The sequence below is a fragment of the Stegodyphus dumicola genome, chromosome 1 (assembly GCF_044657685.1).
Source record: "Stegodyphus dumicola isolate Sdum_Otavi_A_Nest chromosome 1, ASM4465768v1".
Classification (NCBI taxonomy): Eukaryota; Metazoa; Arthropoda; class Arachnida; order Araneae; family Eresidae; genus Stegodyphus; species Stegodyphus dumicola.
This window is the reverse complement of record NC_140768.1, coordinates 65,167,673-65,191,904: the sequence shown is the minus strand read 5'-3', so window position 1 is coordinate 65,191,904 and position 24,232 is coordinate 65,167,673. Positions and strand designations below refer to the sequence as shown.

Here is a 24,232-nt window from a genome sequence, read left to right as displayed (position 1 = left end):
CTATTATTTTTTCGAACTGAGCATTTTAAATATATTTATTAATATAAATTTTCCAGAATTTGATTTTATTTATTTGAATTGCGTTTCTTTCGGAAGAATACTTTGTGACCCAGACTATGATACATTTGAAAACTGCATATATTAAAAGCGAAAATACAGTAAAGCACAGTTTACACGCCTTTCAATGTTCCGTTCAGAAAAGGTATATAAATAAGAAAGATGTATAACCGACATTTTAACCTAGGATGACTTGCATACATTGCTTTAAACATTTTTATCATTGTGCCCATTGCTTTACACAATTTTGTTATCCTACATTTAGTTTCTTAAAATGTTATTCATATTTCAGTCAAAAAATATTTAATTTTTGAAATCAAGAATCAAATATCATAAGATTAAAAAAATTTTAAATTTTAAAAAATACTAAATTTTATGCAAAAATTTATTTTTGGTTTTTAATGGCTTGCTCTTTTCCTTCAGGCATTCTGCAAAGATATTAAAAAGCATCCAGCTTTTCGAAACATCTTGGTAATTCTGACATTCATTTTAAATAAAGTTTTCGTCTTCCATTTCCTAAAAGTCCACAAACGGCCGAGCGATAAAGTTGCTGAACACTGGTATTTCGCTCTGGGGTTCGAATCCCGGCCAGCGGAATGGTTGCACGGCCGTTTTCATGATTTTTCTCATATGTAACGTGTATGCCAGCTGGCTTCCCTTCGAAAGTACTTCACGAAGGTAACCTTCCTTTTAGGCAGATAGCCCTGCTTTGCCGTAATTTAATAATCCAATTCAATCCATTTCATGATGTATAAGGTCAGAGCCTTTATCAGTCTGTATAAGCTAAGCATTTTGAAGGCATGAGATGAAAGACAAGACTGGTTTCATTAAGAAAACGTCTTTAGATGATATCCATACACGTTTTAGAGACCTTAGGAATTTTTGGAAGCAGGAGACTAGAAAAATTAACAATGCCCTCGCCGAGAATCGAACCAAGGACCTCTCGAATACGCACCGAGCATGCAGACCACTACACCACGAAAGCACGCAAAGCAGGCGGGGAAAATACCCTTTATACTCCCCCTTTTAAAGAGCGACTGGGGATTAGGGGACACAGTTGCCAAATCCTGGCGGTGAAGAATCATCATTTACCACCGTTTAGTTCGGGCGCTCCTGTAGAGACATTAGGTACTTTTTTTGGAAGCAGGAGAAATGAAAAATGAACAATGCCTTCGCCGGGAGTCGAACCACGGACCTCTCGAATACGCACTGAGCTTGCAGACCACCATACCACGAAGGCACTCTAAGAAGGCGAGAGTAATACCTTATAAAGTCACTGGATAAATTCCTGAATCTTCAAATAATTCGACTGAGATGCCCCGTTAATGATACGATATGATGTTCTATGATACGATATGATATTCTTTAAATTTATACAACCATATAGTCGAAATCCAATCGCTCTTCAATTTAATCGGCAATGATGTGTTTTTGTCTTTTCCTTTAGCATTAACTCAATTTCTGATATTTGCTGGTGTGCACGTCGAAGTGTTTTCTCTTTGAACACCCACCTTCCTTGACGTAGATTCCCCTTTAAATTTTTGCTTTTTTCCCTTAATTTCCTTCTTTACTTCTACATTTGTTTTCAGTGCTGACACAAGAAAATTAAGATTTTTCGATTGTTACACTTCCATAAATTTTGCATTCTTGTCAAATATTTTAAAATATCCGTTGCATCAAATGCGTTTCAGCTGAAGATAGCTTTTCATTTTCTAAACATTTTAACTAAAAACAAAGTCCAAAGGATAAATATTTGAAGTAAAAGATTTTTGTTAAATGAAAAAGAAATAAACCACTCCAGCAGCGCTTATCCTGTACCACTCAGTGATCCGATTCTTATATCGGGTGCAAGCAATCTAAATCATATTATATAAAGTTTTTAAACCTAATAATTTCTATATTAAAGAACATGTTTTTATATAATCTACAACAGGAGAAAAAATTACTACTTAAAACATTCTTTCTAAGAGGATTAATCTAAAAATTTATATTTATACATATTTTTTTAAAGCTGGGACATAACCCAAACTTTCAACATCCTGTTTACTTAAAAACATTGTGAAAATAAACATCAAACGAACTTTCGCACTTTTAGACAATTCAGTTTAAATGAGGTTAAAATAAAGTAGCAGACGATAACACGGCTAAGGTAAAAATTTACTCATACAAATATTAAAAAAATCTGATGTGTACACCACATAACTCTTAAGTGTGCAAAATTTACTGTAATAAGAAGTTAGTTATTTAACTTAAATTAGTTATTCAACGTAAATGTACCGAAGTATAACATATGGTGCGATTATAAGATAATTAAGGCTTCTAAAAATAGAAAAAATCTGATGTGTACACCACATGACTTCTTTGTACGGTGTGTATTAAATTATACGCATTTTTTCTTGCATTTCGTTTAAACTTATTGGATTTAATTAAATCTACTTCGCCAACAGCGCATACACCACAATAAAATAAATGAATTCTTTAAAATTCACTCTATTTGTTTACCATAGCGACACTCTGGCGCTAGGTTCACTTAACAGTATTGTTACGAAATGTAAAGGCGCGGTGAGATGGCTTCCCTGCAAAGCAGTTTTAGGGTTGCTATAAAATGGCAAGGGAAGGCAGGGTTGCCACATATGGCGAGCAATCGCCCATTTGGCGACAAAATTGGAGATATACCGTGGACGGTTGGAGAACCTTCTGGAACGAATTCTTACCGGTTTAGTCCAGAATGTTCCCGAACACAAGCCGAAAGCTATATAAACCGTGCTGGTCTGCAGTCAGCAACTGTGCTTCATCGAGAGGGAGAGTGTGTGTCTCTCATCGAGTGAGTGTGTCTCGTCTAGCGAGTCAATCCCTGCGGAGGCGATCGAGTTGACAGCCGGGCAGCGAATGCCGAGTGGGTCGTCGAGTGCACCGAAAGAGTCTCGTAGAGTATCGCGGTTAGTGCATCGTCGAGAGAGCGTGTTGAGCTCCGGAAACGACTGAACCGAGAGTCGGGAGCGTGCTCTGTGTGTCGTCGAGTGCATCCCGAGTTGTAGCGTGGAGAGTCTCGGGAGTACGTGGAGCTCCGAGAACGACCAAGCAGAGTCGGGAGCTGTACTCCGGAAAGCAGAGTCGGGTGCTTTGCAGGAAGCTATCTCCACCGTTATTGCTTGACAGTGTGAAGGCTGTGTCTCTGATTGTTCCAGCGTGGTTATAGTAGATCTTCGACGACTGTAAAAAGTGTTATTAGAGCTGTCCTGATTAACATTGGCCAAATAAAGTGTGTTTCGATACTTCATCAAGTGTCGTCGTTAGTCACTCCAAATCTACGAACCCCGTACGAACGTGAACGAAGAAAATAACGCAACAACGGGCGTCAGAAGAAAAATAAATAACGTAACAATATTATATTTCGTTCATATTATAACTCAGAATGCACAAAAGTTATATCATTTAAAGAATTATCTAATCGTTGCCACATGTTCTATTCAAATGCTATAATAAAGCTAAAATAATGTATAAAAGAAATTAGGCAAACAAAACAAAAAAGAAACAGTTTTTCACAAACGATTGAGTATTTCTCATTCAATTAATTCAGTTCTCACTTCGCGACAAGGCAAAAATACATAAAACTCAAAATATCCGTATTCAAAATTACTAATTATTAAAAATTAAATTATTAATTATTAAAAATTAAATTATTAAAAATTAAGTAAATCTCAAACACTTATTTCCTCGAAAAAATTCCAGAAAGGATTAAGCATGATTTAATTCGCAATAATAAATGAAGGCTTTATCGTTGTTGTTGCGAAGCTACGTTTATCTAAATTGGCAACAAATCCACTACTCTGCTGTTTCAACTTTGCAGATTGTTGCCACCAAATATTATCGCCCTGTGTTCTATTTAAAGAAATTAAATAATGAAGAATTTGCATGAATGTACGCATCTTTTTTGCACTGTGAAAAAATCAACGATTCTTAGAGCCATCAAATTTTGAATACGTAGTCCTCCACCCGAGTATTCGACAATGCGGCTTTTTAATGCCCCCATTTTCTGCTCTATGTGTGAGGTTCTTATACCGCTTAACCAATTCTACTAGATAATCCTGGTATTGAAGATTCCATGGCTGTTGTCCAGGCAAGCCATAATGGAGTCGTTATTGTTATCCTTGTTACCGGAAACAAGAGTCAAGACAGAATGCAAGAGCTGACGCATAGTCACACGTTTGAAATCAACAAAAAATGCCTTATTGTTAACACTGCGCTAAGACAAACAAGTGCGTAAAATAGATGTTTTGCTGAAAAACAGCGTAAGCTAAATTGGTTATTTTAACCTCATTGAAAATTAGGAGTAAAATAAAGTGATGAATTGCATTCAGTTTGAGATGTTCCATTAAATTAACTTTGAACTGTAACGGATTTAAGTAAAATGGTATTTGGATAAAACATGCGAGCCTCAGGAAATGTCCGAACTTAAAGGTAGCTTAAAATAGAACTTAAATTAGAGAAGATAACAATGAATAAATAACTCTACGATACTAACTAACTAATTAGTAGTTAAGACAAAGTGAACTAAATAAGTGGAAAAACTTTAACAATCATTTCTCTCAGACTAAAATCATTTGGGTCTGTATACACTAAAACGTGTGAAACGTCATGCACGATATAGGTAAACTATACGAAATTCATGCACTGAAAGATACTATAAAAATATTTAACTTCATGATGCAAATAATATCTAAAAAGATACAAGATGACGATGCAGGAATGTTTAAGTGGTTTCTTTGAAACTGTAGATGGACGTTCTGAAACCATTTGAAGAATTTCTGACTGTTTTTCTACTGCGTTCTTAATAGAAGAACAAGAAAGCTACAGAATCGCGATAGGAACCCGTGACAAACTGCCAGATTAAAATTAGCATAAAGTTAGGTCACTAAAACAGCAACAGTTTCAAACATAAGAAGTAGCAAAACATAAAAAGTACAGATACACAAACATAAAGTACATATACATTATACACATAAATGTAATGACAATAAAAAATTAAGCTTGTAAAAATAATCAAGCAGAAGCCGTTACAGGTTGTAATTGCAATACAGCGTTCCAAATGTGCGGAAAATAAAAGTAAAAACATTTTAAGCAAAGAATTACGAAACATTAAAGTCTTTCGTTCAGCATTTTAAACACAATACGAGAATTTGTAGCAGAAAAATAATATCTTTATTCAAAATGTCTAGGAAATCTGGTCTAAGTAAAAGCATAATGTATCCTTCATAGGGTAGTAGAAGTTATAACTTTTGCACTGACCAATTTTAATGAGAAAAAAAATCTCATAAAAAATGAAGAGTGTATTCTTATTGCCATTCAGAAGAAGCGTAGAAATCTGGAAGCATGGAAAGCTATTATGCGTAAGAAGACTTGTTTCAAGTCCAAAAGAACGCACATTTTTTCGTTAAAAGTGAATTCCTCCCCCTTTTAAGCCAAACAATGGGTTTTGAAAGTTTTACGTTAATATGAGCCAATCCCAATTTGTTTAAATTTAGCTTTACATTTGAGTTTCTGCTCTTGAAGTTTTCGCCATAGATACTAGTGGAGTTCAAGAGTGTCTTCAGTTCAATTTGTTTAGTTTGAAAAAAAGGGTCATTTACACCTTTCTCAGTTTCTGTTCTACTTTAGACTTAATCATAAGTCGCTTGAAGATTAACGAGAGTTTAATATTGGATGATAGCCAAGAGTGTTAAACTTTACACATTTCATAGAAAAATAATTTGAATAGCCAAGTAAAATAACCATCAAATAAAATAAATGCTTTATTAAACAAAACAAATTAAAACTTAGTGTTTTACCGGGTAATTTAGAACATTATCCTATGATTTACTACAGTCCAGTCCCTCTTTTATAAAACTTCCTGCCAGAAAGCTGTTCCTAAGATCCAGATTATATTAATCAGTTCCTGACATTAACCCTAAAATGTATGCTTCCTTAATGCACCTTTTTCCTTCAAATTTCAAATTGGTTTCATTCCGTATTTATTTTTTTCAGTATGATAGATTTCAAAAAATTTATCTTTATCTTTAAATTGGTAAAAAATATCGTACAATTAAAAATTCTATACACTGTGTTTAACATGGTAGATAAAGGTTATTTTGCTGAATGACAGAAAAATATATGGAACTACTCTTATATGCTCCCTCAGGTCCCCAAATGCGGCGACAGATTTCTCGCCAAAGCTTTTTGGCCACAAACTCCGCGTTGCCAAATTACTAGCTCATTTTTTTGTCTATATTTCGAACTTTAGGCCTAAAATGTTTCCAAAAACCACATGCAAAAACCACGTTTTGAACACACAAGTTAAGCTAAAAATCCGAAACAAAAACAAAAAATTAGAAACCAAAACGTAAAGTTTCTAACCAAAAATATTTGACAAGAATCCATACTTAAAAACTTAAAAAAACTTTAAAAAAACTACGTACTTAAAAAAAACGTTAACTTAAAAAAAATCTACGAATTATACAATCTAAGCAACGAACGAATCTACAAACTACGCACACCTCTCTTTAATAAATTAAAATAATAACAATAAATTTCAAAGAATACCATATACACGGCATCCTGATTAAATTTAAAAAAACATCTACATCTACACTCTAGGCACTATGCACTAATCAACAAAATAAACTAAAATAACTAAAATGAATTTTAAATAATTCAAAAAACAACAATAACGACAGAAATTCATATTAAAAAAACAATGAACATAACATTCTACAAAATAAGAACAAGAATAAAATAAAATGCACTTACCATGAATGAATGCTTTTTCGAACAGCAGAAATACCAAGTTCATACCGCCTTTAACATGCCGCCACGTAATCACTATCGTATTTATATGACAGCCAGACACACTATCCAGAAAATTCATACTATAGTTCACAAATAAATGTTTAAAACCTTCTTTTCCTAAATCCTTGTAATATTTCCAGCCAGAAAAAATAGTTGTACAAGGCTCAATCCAGTCTTTAATACACTGCATCAGTGTGTCCTTACTTCTATCATGCGCAGCCACTAAAAGTAATCTCCCAGACCCTCTTGCAACCACGTCTCTCACTGCAACATAGGCCATTTCAAAACACGCACGACACGAACCAACCAGCAATTAAACCACTCCAGGAAAAGAGTTTTCAACGTCAAAAGGGTTGCCATACAGCACACAATCGCCTCAAAAATCAGCGCAGAACACATATCGCCACATTTGTTGATCTTAGGGCGCATATAAGAGTAGAGCCAAAAATATTTTTATGAGATTAGATATAAATGTATTATAAATAATAATAAAAGAAACATTTAAATATTAAATAAGCTGATATTTTAACTTAAGGCCATTTGCTGATTATGTGACAAAAAGATAACATTTATTATTATTACACAAGTAATAACGCTTATGTAATAATTTCAGGGATTTCATGAATTTCATAACGCTGCCAGGTATTTCATAACGCTAGTATATATTTATACGTGTCTCTGATAGCACGTAATTTACAGACGAACAGTGCACATGCAGATATCTGGTAGCTTTTAATGAAAGTTGACTTATTCAAGCACAAGGTGAATTTGTTACCATCTATGAAGGTTATACTACCTTGATTAATTTGCACTGCAAGTTTTGTTTCATTAAGCATTACATGTTGATTCGGAATTTTTTTACAAAAGATAAACAGAAGTAAATGCAAGTTCTATTCTATAATAGTTCAATCGATTCCCTTTAATTGGGCCCTTCGCTTTTATGGGGAAAAACTCAAGGAACGAAAACCAAACTAATAAATTAATACATAATTTGAAAGTTTAATCGGGACACTAATAAAAAACGAATTTAGCATTTGTTGATATATTTTAGATATTTTTCGAAACTTATAATATTTGGCAATATTAGCGGGATGTTAATCAGTCATCTATTTCCGTGCGTGTGGCAATTATGCAGCTACAGTTGCTATAAGCTGTACCTATCAATATATTTATTCACAGTGTAGATTTTGTTTAAAATTTTTAAATCTTTGCAAAAGTGTCAAGGCATAACTTCATATTTTAAGGTAAAATTGCTTTACTGATAAAATTAAAAGGCAGCCATTGAATACAAACCATTGTAGATTTGCTAATGTGACTGAGGTACTAAATTCTACCATAATGCGCTTTCTGCAAGAAGAAAATGTACTGCATAAAAATAATTCCAGGAAAGAGTAGTAGAAAGGAAATTTCAGAAACATACAAAAGAAGCATTTGTGACTCTGTAGAGTCATTAGGTTATTTTGAAGCAGGAAACGTGAAAAATGAGCAATGCCTTCGGACTTGAACCCTGGACCTCTCAAATACGCGCCGAGCGTGCTACCTTTACTCCACGAAAGCAGGCATAAAGGAGGGAGAAAATACTTTATATACTCTCCCTTTTAAAAGGCGACTTAGGATCAGAGCATCCAGTCGCCAAATCCTGGTGATGAAGAATCATAATCCAATACCTTTTAGTTCGGGCGCCACTGTAAAATCATTAGGTTATTTTGAAGCTGGAGACGTGAATAATGAGCAATGCCCTCGCCAGGACTCAAACTTAGACCTCTCAAATGCGCCCAATTATGCTACCCCTTTCTTTACGAAGGCATACAGAAAGGAAGGAGAAGATACCTTATAAGGTCATTAAACCCGATAGTTAAAACATTTGACGGAGAATGCAATCATGAGGATGATCATCCACATGTGTTTGTAAACAATCATGAGGGAAGAAAAACATTACAGTCGAATTACAGTGTTATTTTGTGCAGGAAAGTAATGAAGAAATTCCTACGTCTGCACTAAATGTGTGCTGAGTTTACAGAACTTCAAAATTTCAGCAGCAAAAGACTGACTACACTTGATGCATTTTTTGCAGAATTGAAATATGAAACTGTAAGTTTATCATGCGGGTATACAAATATTTTCTGTATTTTGATTTAAGAAAACACTAAAATAGGCATGCAATTATTCTTTCTATAAATTCTTATTTTTTTCACCTGCGTATCGTATCAAATACATATTTTAGTTTATAATGTGTTATTAGTTCATTTAATTAAAGCAGCCTTTTAAATGAACAAAAGTGGATTATTTACAAAGTGTCCTAGTTACGAGGGTTGGGTTTCTTTGGTTTGGTTTATGTAATTGCGGCAAAACCTTGAGGACTATCTGCCTAAGGGGAGGCATGTCTTCGTAGAAGACTTTCTAAACGAAACTGGCTCGCATACACATGGCGAGAACGATGAAAACGTCCATCCAAGCTGCCCGTTCGCGGGATGCGAACCTCGGACCGAACTGCCAGTGTTCAGTAACTTTATAGCTTGGGCGCTGGTGGGCTCGCTAGTTACGAGACATCGACTGTTTTTATTTATTATTCCTTAATTAATTTTAAAATACATTACAATACATTGGGCTGCCCCCTGCATCTGCAGTTTTAAAGTCATTAGGATGTTTTGACGTCATAAAAGTAAAAAATGTGCAGTGCCCTCCCCCGGGACTCTAACCTGGACCTATCGAAATATGTGATGAGTGTGCTACCGTTACAACACGAAACATGCAGAAAGGAGGGAGAAAATACCTTTATATACTTATCGCTTAGAGTTCATTTGTACAGAAATCCGTACCTGTAACGTAGAGTATATAGGTTTGTTTCAGGTAAGAATCGAGCCAAAGGTCTTATATTTGAATAAAGGTACACTACAATATTTTACTGATATGTTTAATGTTTTAGCTAGGGCTTATTCTTACAGATACGTAAATATTTGTATCCTTAAGAATAATGCCAATAAGAATTTTCCAAGCAAAATTTCAGTGAACAAATAATATTAAATACAAATACCCTCTCTGTCCCATAAGAATAGCAGGAATTGATGAATTTAATTTGTCTCATAATAATATTAGCAAAAGAAAATAAATATAGGACCGAACATATATTATCAAAAACCTAGATTAGATTAAATAACAAATTAAAAATAATACTCCTAATTATTATTTTGAATGATCAGATATTTTCAAGAATTTTCAAAAATTTCATCATTGCTTTTTAATCTGCAGATAGGTCTTTTCTCAGCGAAGCTTTGCTTTCCCTATAAGAGTGAACTTAAAATTGTTGGATCCATCGTTCTTCATTGTTTTCAGCGTAACTTGTTGAAGTGACAAAAAAGTATTATCCAAGTATTTCGAGAGAAATATTATCAAAGGCTATGTGTACTGCTTCTGTGGTGCATTTTCTGCTAAGAGGAATATGCCTAAGTTTTTCTCCATAATCTTTGCACTTAAGTGTATAATTTTGTTTTCTCAACGAATCAACATTAGTGTGAGATTTACCTTGACAATCATTTTTGGAAGCACTTTTCAAAATTTTTAATATTGTCATTCTGTTAAATAGTTTTGCAACTAACGTAATTGCACTTTTCTGCAACTTTTCGTTTTTCTTCTGATGCATTAAGAACTGGACAATCGCGATTCGATTTTGCTTCAGAACTCTCCTTTTTACATCTTATTTTTACAATGATTCAACTTAAATAAAACAACTGATTTCGATCAGCGAATGAAATTAGAAAATAGTTAGAATTCTTAATAATTAGGCTAACTAAAAATTGACAAATGTCTCAAAACAAATGGCAGATGTCATGCAACATTAATTTTGATTGAAAGCTTCGCAATTTACAGCTGCATTCGCCAATAATTATCTTTCAGTTATTCACTCACAACAAAAATTATGGGACATAGGGAGTATAATAAAAAATGCCAACACCTTTTTAACAATGTTCGTTGAATATACACTGCGCAAAAAAAAGGGGAGGACAGACTTTGGGCTAAAAATTTTTCCTTTGGGCTAAAAATGAAAGTTATCATCAGAATCCGATACCTCGAAAACTTTTCGCTTTACTTATACTTACAGATATACATCTTGAGTTATAGTATAATTTGAGTTATTAATATCATTTACGATCATTATGCTACTATTAAATTGCCATAAATTTCCAGATGTAAGGCTATCTGTAATTAAAATGGGAGTTGAGAGGCTGGTGCAATAATTTAACCAAAATGAAAATACGAACATAAGCTGAATTAAAAATACCCGTATAAATCCAGCTATATAACGCCCGAATAATTGAATAATTTGTAATTTGACTTAAGTAGACCTATCAAATAAGTTGAAGATGAGTGTCCTGTTTTCGACCACTCGAAACACTGGGAAACGATATTGAGACATTTGATTAATAAATATTAGAATTAACTTTTAAATTTTTTCAATTAATTTAACTTTTAATATCATTTTTGTGATTGAAATCATTTTGAACTAGTGTACAGATGGAGAAATCAGTGATGGTGTTAATATTTGAGGTATTCGAAGATGTGCACTAGGTTTGTGAGCACAAAATACGCCAGGGATACGTGTCTAAGAAGAGCGAGGCTTTCGTTGAGAACAATTTAGAAGAAAATGATTCGTATTCATATTATACATGGTTAAGACACGAAAATTAACCCTGTTTGCCTGGGACCAAGCCCTGGTTGAACTAACAGTATTCAGCGATCTTGAGTACTCTACCACTGGTTGTGCCATCTCAGTGAAGAACGCAAATTATTATAACTTAAGTGTCAAATACAGCAGTTTGAGTCAAATAAATGTATGAATTAGTTAATAATATGTTATCTTTTTATTTGGGTAGTCTAAAATACTTTGTTCATACAGGATAGCTTATTATTAAATCCCCACCCATGGAGATAATTAAATTTGCAATATTTTAAATAATCCCCATCACGAAAATTAATATGGTGTCATTTACTCTAATGGCATTCTGAAAACAAAACAAAAAAATTCAAATTATACTGCTCACTGAAATAAAACATAAATAATGTAATCCGTTTGCTTATCAATCTTCCGGTTTTTAAAAGGATACAATAACTATAGGAAATCACTCATTTATGGGAAAGTAATTTTAGTACAAGACATCCCCTAAAGCTAGATTTATAACTCCTTCGAATAAAAATAAAATTAGGCTAATTCCGTCACTGCTTCGAGAACGAAATTCGACTATCGTTACCCCATTATGCAAATGATTTAGGGAGTTTAGGGATTTCCTTTATCCATATCAACTCATTATTTTCCAACGCTTCAGCGAGCAAATGCGAAGTAAAGAAGAAAAATAGTATTCATGGCCCGAATAAATAATGAGCAGATAACTGTAACCATAATAGATGTGAAGCCTTTTTCACAGAGCGAAGAATGGAGAGTTTTCGCAATTAAATGTCCAAACACGCTCTAACATCCGAAGCAGTTAATTTAATGTTACATGTTTTGTCTACATACCACTTTAACAGAAACAAATATCGCAAATGTTTCAAGGTAACAACTGTATACAAATGATTATAAAATACAAAATGTTGTTTAGCTTGTAATGGGGAATGAAGTAAGACTCTACAAAAGTTGCAAATGAGTAAAGGTTTGAGTGAAAGTTTTGTAACCCTTTAAGAAGGTGATAATAAATATGGCATTTTAAACAATGTATTTTGTCATTAAGCTGTTTTAATATCATTAGGCTTACAATTATGGAATATTAAAATACTGATCAGTTTTTAGGGTATTTTCTTCAGTTGTGACTACATCAATGCATGAAAAACGCTTAAAAAATGTATTAGAGTAGTTTGAATTTTTTATAGGATATCTTATGATTTTTTAATATTAGAAACGTCACCCTAAAATTTATAATCCCCGTAAATTAGTTTGATCAATTAATTGTAGCAAAGCAAGTGAGTCCACATGAGGTAAAAACCTAAGAAATCGCGTGAAGACGATATTTTATCAGTCATTAATAATTGAGAATCAAGTTAGGCAATGAAGTAGCAGTGTGTTGCGGGAAATCAACTATGTAGAATAGCTCCTTTGAAATTAAGAAACGTAATTAAGCGAAACCAAACCATATTATAACTATTATTAGGCATTCCATACAATATGATTCTTTGGCAGTAGATTATTTCGAAACTTATTACTTCTTTTGCATAAGTCAAAATCAACAGTTATATTGAAGAAACTTTTGTCTCGGCATTACTCTAAATTTAAAAAAATCTGATGTTGGCTCTACATGACTTTCTTGTATGGCCTATTAAATTAGACACATTTTTTGTTGCATTTCATTTAAATTTATATCCTTGAATTCAGTTGCAGATATAATTCTCACACGAATTCTTAAGTTCTCATTTCGCAGCAAGGCAAAAATACATAAAAACTCAAAATATCATCATTAAAAACTGTAAAATGCAGAAAAACATAAGACACCAAATACAGTTAAAACAGTTTATTTATTTCTTTTTTACAAAATTCGGCAAGCGGGCAGGAATACTGATTTTTGGTGCACAAAATTGAAAGTTATTTTTGGTCCCACTCTAAAAGAAGACACTGAAGTAGGTGTCCAAACTGACTTAATTCATTATTCTACTAAGGGTTTAAAATGTAAAAAAATGGCGGCCTTGTTATGTTTAGTACCATTTAAATAACTTCTAAATTGTTGAAAATTCTAGAACTGTCGCATGCAGATTAACTAAAGACATAAAAACCTTAACTGGAATATAAGAACAACTTAATCGCTTTTAAAGACAAATTGCGCAGTTTACCAACTTATAAGAGTAACATAACTGAACACACTGAGCAAGAGCTCATTAGCACAGTGCGGCCGATTGCAGCAAAAAGGGGAGATGCGCAACTGCATGTTATAGCAGTTTAATGTACAAAATTTCATCGTTCTAGGCTACTCGTTTTTGAGTTATGTGAGATACATACATACGTCCGTAGAGACGTCACGGAAAAAATCTCTTTTGAATCATCCGTTACCATCCGTTTTGGAAACCGTAACCGGAACATAAATCAATCATTTTTAAAGCAAAAAATGCCTAATTTACCAACATGTAAGTATAAAAAAAAACTCAGCTACCAAGTGTGCTAGCAAGCCGGCATCTATCATCAAACTATCGCTTCAAGAATCGTCATCGTTTCGTCCAAGCCCTTGGTGGCAGTTGTTGGACCGGTTTCTTTCTCTTTGCTGCTGGGAGTTCAAGGGTGAAGGACGGGCTTCGGCCTGTCTCTTCACTGACTGTCTCTTCACCTACGACCTCGTTTCATGATGCACGTTTAACTTTCCTGAAAAGTCCGATGATACGGATTCTGATTTATAGAAAACCAACTGTAGTTTTTTATTGAATATATTCATTCTATATGCAGTTGCTGAAAATTCATCCTGGGTGGAATGATGTTTTTTAAGCAAGAATCATGAACGATCTCATTGTGCAATTTAAGACTCATCCATTGTCTATCGCCACGTGGTGCACTGCTCCAAATTAATTCACTGGTAGAAGCTTCAAAATAAAAAGAAATTTCAAGATAAGTATATTCCTGGTCTACATATATCTTCGATTCCAGGTTTTTCGTGATTTATAGAAAGTGATGCAAATGGATAGTGCTCTGTAGAGTATCGATAAACGAGTGGACGCTCTGTATTTATAGTAGACTATAGTTATGATCTGATTATTTAATTTTCTTGTTTATTTGTGTGAGCTCAGCAATAAAATTTTTGATAGGAAAGATAAATAGAGTAAATTGTAGACGAATAACTTGTATTTTCTTCTTCAACTATCACAACGTCTGGGGTAAGTACTTTATTTTGCTATCCTCTGTAGGTCACATATTTTATCCCTATCATTCGGGTTATTGCGAAAACAACGTGATTTACTCTTAATCACTGTTATAATTTCATCGCTGATAAAATTGATATTCAAAATTTTGGTTATCACTTATGCACCTGAATAATTATATTAAATATTTCTCATAGCCTACAGAAACTAACACATTTTTATTACACAAGAAATTAAAATATATAAGTATTTTTACTACATACAAATATTTTCACTACACCAAGTCGAGTAACAGGCCGGATATATATATATACTTTTGGTGCGGCCGATTATAGCCAAAAATAGAAGTGCACAACTACATGTTATAGCAGTTCTCTATACAAAATTTCAACGCTCTGATCCTACTCGTTTTTGAGTAATGCGAGATACACACATACGTACGTACGGACGCCATGAAAAAATGTCTTCTGAATCCTTCTTACAATTCGTTTTGGGGAAAGTTGTCCTTTTTTATACCCTTACATACAGATGTTTTTCAAAAACATCGTTAAATTGCATTTGATAGCCGTCAAAATGGATATTTTCGTTGAAATATGATACCCGAAATTTTACTTCGTAGAAGGAAGCAAAAATTGACAATGGCACCAGTAAAATGAACAAATAGCTGATATTGCATCTTGAACAGATTTAAGTTTTGTTCTTTACCTTTCAATCTCATGTGAAGCTATACAGCTACAGTAGTACATCACATAGCTGGAAATCCTGAGCAACAACTGAGCTAACAAAAAAGATACGTATACATTGTTTTTTGATGGAATGTCCGAAGATGGTTTGTTTCAACTTGATACGATCAAGCGATTTAACCGCTCTTTCTCATAAATTTCTTACGAAGCCAGAGGAAGAGCAGTAATAATATCCCCGTATCAAACATAACTCGCTCGTCGCATCAAGCTTCTTAAATCGCAACTACGTCAAATCCTAAAAAAACATCTAATCCAAGGGTGGAAAGAATAGAGGAGTAAAACCCACAACAGGGCGGAATACACCAATTTTTCCCAAAATTCAGCACAGAAATTAGATGTTTCAGTCCTTTCTAGCTTATTACCTCACTTGTCATGGGCATATCCAGATTATTTTCTTAAAAAGAACCTCTTAAATAACAACTATTGCGTCTGTGGAGTCAAAGGTTGAAAATAACCCTTTATTAATTCTAACCCAGAATAGAAAGGCACGTACTTCGTGCCTTACAAAAACACCGAGCACTTTCGGTGGAATCCAAACGTTATAACATAAATCAATTCAAGTCTAAATAGAAAATTGCCGGATTAGCACGTTAAGTTACGGCTAACTTAGGTTGACTCAACAAACCCTAACAGGAGTGACGATTATCATAAAGGGACAAGGGGCGTACTAGCATAACAGCGAGATAAGCAACGAAACGTGCGCTGGCTAGCGAAAGCATGCTCTGAATAAAGTCAGAGATTCACCCGTTTAAATACTTACTTCACTTAACTTTGAATTTACATCGTGGTGAGAAAATGCGAGGGGAAGTTGAGGAGTTCGCGAATGATAACAAAAATTTGAATAAAATATTAGTTAACTAAAGGAAACCCTACAGCTTTTAAAGATTTTCAGATTTAATGTTGTTAATTGCTAAATAAGACTGAAACATAGAATAAGTATGATGATAAAGGTTTCAGAAATCACTCTTTGAGACCGTTAATTATTTAAATGTAAATTATTTCACTTTTCTGCTTTCTTCCTTAATGCATAAATTTTTCATAACCAAGCATAATGTCAAATTTGGTTTCCTTGTCTTTACAAATGTGGTCTAGAGGCAAAATACGGAATGCTAGTACGACCGGTATGAGAAGACAAGGTGTTTTAAATCTTTAAAGTATCAGTTTCGCTTAAAAAGAAGAAAAAAGAACTTCCTACGAAAGTAACTCAGAACCCACGACAAAGTAACTACTTAATTAGTATGATACGAGTACACATTTAAATTCAGAAAATGCGATTTTTTCCCATTGCATGTTTTTCTATTACACTCACAATAAGTATTACGCATCTAATAAATATTAAATCAAAGCTGCTTTAAAGCAATCTGCGTAATTTTGAAATAATGTGTATTAGAATGCAGTTAAATCACGATAAACATTTTACCAGCTACATATTACACTGGAAGTCTTATAAAGCCCAACAATTATCTTCGACCAATCTTCCTCTCTCAAGGCGCCGGTAATTAACTTTCCTTCAGCCATATTAAAGCTTAAAACACGAAACAAAATATTCATAAATAGGAAAAGTTAAAAGAAATATATTATTCATAAATAAGAAAAGTTTATTCAACTTTCAATCTAAAAATTCTTTCTTTAAAAAATATTTTTAAAAATTATTTTCTTTTTTATACACCTAAAGGAAGCTATTAAATTATTCCCTTTGATTTTTTCCATCTGGTCTCCAGCTAACTGACATTTTTTTAAACTGTTTGTTTAATATTTTTCATTGCGTATTTTTCATTTCATGATTAAAGTAGATGGCGTGTTAATTGGTTACATAAATTGTGATGAAATAATATCATGTGTAAAAAATATTATGATGATGAACTGTGCATTTAAAAATGATAAATTTTAATTATAAATCATAATTATAAACTATAATTAAATTAAATTTGAAATTATAATTTCATTATTTGAATCGTCATTCGTTTGCAAAATTTGAAGTTTGCTGAATTTGTCATTTCCATTACTTAGTAAAAATGTATTTATATTTCCTAACTAAAGATTAGCTATAATTTCTCAATTTATATTTTGAATATTAAATAAAAAACCCGAAAGTTTGTCAGACCTTTTAACAGGTTAATTCCTTTTAACAGGTATTAATTTTAAAGAGCTGAATAAGAATTTGTCATTTATTACCGCATTTTCTTTACTTATTACTGAAACAATAGGAATAATTGCTGCTAAAAATATATCTTCGATCATAATACTGTTAACAATACTATTAACTGAAATAAGTATTTGATACTAAAATTCTATATCTATAATAGTTGAAACCCCCATAACTAGCTCTAGTTGAATGGGACTTTGCTGAGCTTGACAACATCTATCGCCAAGGATAAGTAATTTTGAAAGTGAAAACATATTCTGCAGAGTAAAGTTTGGTTTCATTGTAGAAGCTGTACAGCCAATGGAATTAAATATGAATATGCTCTTACTTTTGAAGAAAACTATAAATAGAAACTTGTAAATTTCTTATCAGTTTATTTCAACTTATGTATTTTATGATTAGGATTTAGTGGTATTGAACTTGCGAAACTTGGTTTTTTGGATTATTAAAACTTTCATTCTCCTCTTTATTAATTAATTACAATAACTGAAATCTGTTAATGATTTATTATCATTATAATAACTGAACATCCTTGATTCATTGTTAGAATGAGCAATCCTGCATTTGCAGACTAAGTCTCATAAGGACCATATTTGGTAATTCTAGTCAAATTTGTGTTAAAGAATGATGACTATGCAAAAGCAAACTGATCGAACTAAATTTATTTTAAAAATAAGGAATAACCTAAGATAACTTTCCAAAATTTAATAGAATAAAACACGAAAAACGTTTAAAACTTATACAAGCATTAAAAATTCATTATCATTAAAATGTAGAAAAATACAACGGAATATTTTCCTACATTTTGAAACGTTTTTAACTGAATGACAAACATCCAAAATGAAACCATCTTTGATGAGATTTTCGAAATTGAGTAATGTAATTTTAAGACAAAGGAGGAAATGTAAATGCAATATTTCCCAACTGTCGTCTGAATTTTGTAAGGGAAGTTTATAGATTCACTTTGCGGACTCAGATTGTCAATAAAAGTCAATTTATATGCAAACGAAATTAGAAGAAACCAGTGAGTTGAAAGCCATAAATACAAAAGCGCCGTACTCTTTTCTATCTTAAGCGTTAAATCATTTTTTATAACAGGCATACAAAAGTGAAAAACATATGGTAAGCTAGAAAATTACAAACATCAAATTTTTCACAATTAATAATTTTGAAGGGGTATTTTTATTGCATTCGGAATGTGTAAATCTTCTCTTATCTGTAAATAACACCTAATTAATTCATTGATTACTTCCATATTTCTCATACAGAATATAGTAGTTTAAGGAACATAACTCAATAGAATTAAAAAATTGAAAATAAAAATTTTTTTAGGGAGGTAGTAGATTGGATTTAAACCTGTTTATCATAATTGTACTTGTTTATCATAATTGAGATATAAAATTAAAACTTTTATTAATTTTTTATCCTGATGCACATGCTACACTGTATATATACTTTCAAAGATTTCTGTAGGTTGATTTAAAGTCTTAATCACAAATATTCATAATAAATCTTAAAATATGTGGCTCTAGAGTAGAATTGTGTGCCCCTTCGATTGGCGACAAATTTTGTTCAATTTTGGCGATGAAACCCCGTTTCTGGTTACCATGATAGTTTAAACTTGATCTCAGCTTCCTGATTTTTTTAAGTGAAAATAGATCGATGTGTACATGGACAAAGTCAGGGAAATGCGGAATGCCTAGTTTGTGCAATCCTCTGATTTGTTTTAAGTCAAAATAGATAGATGTCTACATGGGCACCGAGTTTGTGCAATTCTTTGACTTCTTATTTTGGTTTTGTGTAGAGACTATCTCGAAATTCAGTCTTCCTGGCATCGATCTTGGCGTCAAAAAAGAATCGCCAAACAAACAAGTGGTACTCAAATGTAAACTTTTACCAAATGTTTATTTCGTTTAAATGAATGAACTGGTATGTATCTTTATTTCTTTCTCCGTAAGTAATTTTAGTTCGGAATTGTAAGGGAAACTTGCCATAAAAACTAAAATAGCTTACCGTTACATCTGGAGGAGAATGAACTCCACAGTGCTGCTTGAAGTAGTCTCTGATTGCCCCTCTGGCTGCAGCCATAAGGACATCGTTCACACTGCAGTGCGTAACCTGGCGAATTCTGTCCACCGTAGCGAAACGAATACCTGAAGACCAACCAATGTTTCTTTTGCCAGACAGAGGTTGCCGGTGAGAGATTGGGTTGTAATCTCTTGGCGTGCACAACCACGTAATTAAAGTTAAAGGAGCTACCACAGCAGCCCGTAAAACATTGAGCGGAAAAGTGGTTCCACCAATTCGAGGCTTCAGTCTCAACATCTGCGGATGGTCAGCTAAGAAGTTACTGAGGATTTTAATGAGGGTGATACCATCACTGAGAGCATGATGAACGCGAACGATGAGAACTGTGTCTCTAGCATAACCATAGTTTTTCACCATTCTGACCTCCCAGAGAGGTCTGTTAGGAGCAAGTGGATGACTCATGAGTGATGAGATTAAATCACGTAGTTGATGTCGTGTCCTCACACGTCGTGCTTCTTCAAAGACGTGTTTCTCTATGTCGAACTCGCTATCATCGACCCAACAATACCCAGCGGAGACGGACACAACTTTTTGAGTGAATCGTGCAAACGCTCGCTCACCGTTTTCGGTAGTTTTATCGATGACTCGACTCTGCAGAATCTCTCTTGTAGTCCTGACATCCAACCCACGCTCTACGAAGAAAAGGCAATGAGCCACGTATCGGTTGAAATGAGAATCATGCAACCAGAAGGCATCCGTAGCTGACAAAAGCCCAGTGCAACCTGCAAAACCATAACCCATGCGACTGGCGCAACAGGCAGCTACTGCTATTCGAATCATACCCACAACTACTACCGCGACGGTGAGAACTGCGAAAACAGGGAGTCCAAATGCGAGTCCGCCCACAACAAATGCTGTGGATAAAATAACGGTGGGAACAATGCTACGTTCAGTAGGATGGTGAATCTTTTTAACTGGAACATTTTTCATGTATTTAGGTACAATCACTGGACTTTCTAAGGCTGTTCGTTCAGTTGGCGACTCTCTTTCATCTTCTGCATCACTCATTTCCATGTTTTCCATTTTAGCAAGACGTTTAACTTTTTAATCTGAGATCTAAGTTTCTTTAATCAACAGGAAATACCGAAACTTACAACCTTTACTTATAGTTGTAATCGAAAATAAATGTGACATTTCAAAAATATTTTGTCACTTGAATAATATAGTTTTTGTATCATATTCTTAAAGCACAATCAATAGATTTCCCAATTACATATAAATCATCAAGTTTCAAATTATATTTTGTATCAAATGTGCATTTCATGGTATCTCTGAGTATACATTTCATACTTATCTGTTATATTCTTAAATAAATCAATCTTTAACACAATGTAAGCAGCAGCATCGCATTAACACAGCAACAGATCAGCAATAAAGTTTCTTCTCTGTAAGAGTAACAGAAAAACTTTCGAGCTTATACTTGAGTAAATGGATTCAACAAATATCTCTGTAACATTAGATCTTCATTGATGCTTCACAGCACAGAGTGATCAAGATTGGGAGATAGTCTTCTAAACACAACATCTAGTTGCCATGGCGACAGGTGCTTCGTCTAAAGCTTTCCCATCGATTTCCTGGAAACCTGGAAAACGAGAAAAGGACATTATTACTATTCTGTTATATGATAAAAGTGAGTCCACGTGGACTCTATATATTTTCATTCGGTAAGAAAATGCTTTTTTTTTTTTTTTTTTTTTTTAGTCCAAAGGGATTTGAATCCCGAAGGACTATTAGTTTCGTTTTGGCATTTTGCGTCGGACGGATAAATGTCGGTTCACTTTTCAAACTGTTGCCATAAAATGTTAGAGTCCTGCATTATATTTGAAGAAATTAAACAATGAAAATCTGCGTAAATGTATGTATGTTTCTCACATTGTCATAAAATAACGGTACATAGAGTCATCGAATTTTGAATAACGTAATCCTCCAACGAATATGAGCATGTGGAAGACCAAATTTGAAATTTGAAATTTGTTTTATGATCGATTTCCTATTTTTTAAAACTTTGACGAATTTTTGATTAACAAACTCAAGGATTTCAAAGCGAGCAATGGCAACGTTGTGCAGAAAAAACATTTTTATCTCCAGCGCGTGAGTCTCTGTATCGGAAATTCTAAAGATATGCTCGTTTTAAAACTATTTTGCGTATTGCTGTTGCACTGGATCTTATGGTTTAAGTGCGAGGAACATGATATTTAATAAAGAAAGGTAACACACAAAATGTTAAAAAACGCCCCTTTGGACGTAATTTAAAACCTGAAACATTTCAGATTTTTTTTTTTTTGGCTTTCTTCTTTGAACTTTTTTAATACCTGAAAGTGAACAAAATTAAATTGTTATTGAAGAAGGTATCAGGTAGTTGAAAAACTATAAATTTTCATTTTTATGGTAAATTATCCATCTTTTTATATCACCACAGTTTTGATGTATAATGCAGTACGCTGTTTAAAGATACTGTGGTAGATTATCTAGTCAATTTAATTAATAGAAAGTACGTAAAAGCTTTCTATCAGAAGATGAATAATATCGGAAAGAACTGGTTAAGAGGAACTGGCATCTATTCATGTTGCGTACTGGAAATCAAATAAGCCAGGCCGTATATTAGATGCAAAATTCGGAAAAATTACCAGCATTTAGAGATTTTAGCCACTTAGCAACTCAATTTTTTTCCGTAATGTAGTTATTTCTAAGCAATAGCTTTTATGAAGTAGATCGGTTTAAAAGTAAAAAAAGGAAGTAGTATCAGATGCATAGACTGTGGAAAAATACGTGTTATATTACAAATATATAAAATAATAATATATGATATTATTAGTAATTTTGCATTAATTTTATATCATTTATTCCATATGCTTGTGTTCTTTAATATGTAGTTTATACTGCAAAAATCAAATAATAAGAAAAATAACTTTTATAAACATGCTTTATTAAAGTCAGTCTCAATTTCTCTTTTCTTCTATACACAAACAGAGTCCAAAAAAGAATCTCCTAAAACCTTAATAATGTTTTCCTTCCAGTAGATTTATCACTCTTACGATATTATTTATCACATAAAATTAGGCTTCGAATTATTTGATAAAGAGATAGAGTCATTAGTGTTTTTGATGCTGTAGATGTGAAAAATGTGCAGTCATCGCCTCGAATACGCCTCGAGCATGCTACCGTTACGCCACGAAGGCATGCAGAAAGAAGAGAGAAAATACAGTCTTTTGCAAAAAAATTCGAAGCACAAAGAAGGACTTTTGCGATAGTGACGAAATTTGGTATGCAAAAACATCTTGATCGAACATGCAAATGATCAAAGTTTCAAGGCAAATGAACATAAATTGCGATCACAGCGTGCAATTTGCAAAGTAAAAACCAGTAACATAGGCGGAAAATTTATCTTTTTCGTTGCTGCCATTGTAATTCCGATATCGAAGACCTTACAGACAACTAAACAACTCGAACATATTCTTGTTCTCTTTGCAGAGGTTAAAGATTAGGCTAGTTTAAAGATAAGTGGTTATAATCTTAGGTCTATAATTTAGTAAACTATGATCTATCAACAAACCATCTTCTCAAAATTTAATAGGTTTTCGAAAAATGCACATATACTACGTCATTCATAATTTTGTGAAACATTTTTTAAATTCTTAAAAAATAAACCATAGAACCGCCACTAAATTTTATCATACCGAAACACAGGAAAATTCACAAAGTTTTGTATGTGTTTCACAAAGACCAAAAATACCTGCCTTGCATTATTCACGCTTTTTCCTACCAAGATATATGTTTCGTAAGAATGAGAATATTTAATATCCCTTAAACGGGTTGAGTATTGAAGTATACATAAATTACGTTACAATTCGTTTTGCGATAGTTGTGGTGTTATAGTTGTGGTCTTGGCGATTAGAAAGAAATGGAGGATTCGCTGACAAATTCTTACAAGAAAAAGGCACCTGGAATTAAATCCACGATTTGCGGCTGCTACAATATTCAACGCATCATATTTTTGTCTTGGGCATGCTATCCACGATAACGGCAAATTTTGTTGAGATATTCTCCTTTGCGAGAAATTTTGCATGAGATACTCTTGCAAATGATTTCGATAATAGTCTTCGTGGTAGTGATCTAAACAATATTTTTTTGAAATAGGTAATTATTGCTGTTTTCATTCCACTTCCCAGGGCTTATAAATAAATCCTCCCAATGATTTTATAATGATTACCTTGACAGCAAAGTAAATTAATAAAACTTTTTTTCTTACAAAATTCTATTTTGCCTCAATTTTGGGGGTTATTCACTAATGAATTCACTAATGAATAACAATGAGACAAGCCTTAAGGCTCAATGTTTTTCAGAACTTCGAATCTCATTCAAAGATTTTTTATATAACTCTAAATCTATGATAAAGAGATATGCAAAGTAATTTTTATGGTAGAAAGGAACAAATATATCACTGCACGAAATCCATTTGCAAATAATACTACAATTGAATATGTTTTTGCTTGTGTCTAGAGGTTTCCTCTTGATCATTTTCTCTTCTTCCTTAGATAAATTATCT

At 33.2% G+C, this 24,232-nt stretch overlaps 1 protein-coding gene across 1 annotated transcript in view; it reads right to left on the bottom strand.

The window, feature by feature from the left end:
* Positions 1-21,754, bottom strand: part of LOC118184283 (uncharacterized) — a 104,196-nt gene extending 82,442 nt beyond the window's left edge. Inside the window, exon 1 of the mRNA XM_035353932.2 lies at positions 19,612-21,754. Coding sequence (XP_035209823.1) covers positions 19,612-20,709 — 1,098 coding nt within the window. The 5' untranslated portion in view covers positions 20,710-21,754. The remainder of the gene's footprint in view (positions 1-19,611) is intronic.
* Between the last annotated feature and the right edge of the window lie 2,478 nt (positions 21,755-24,232).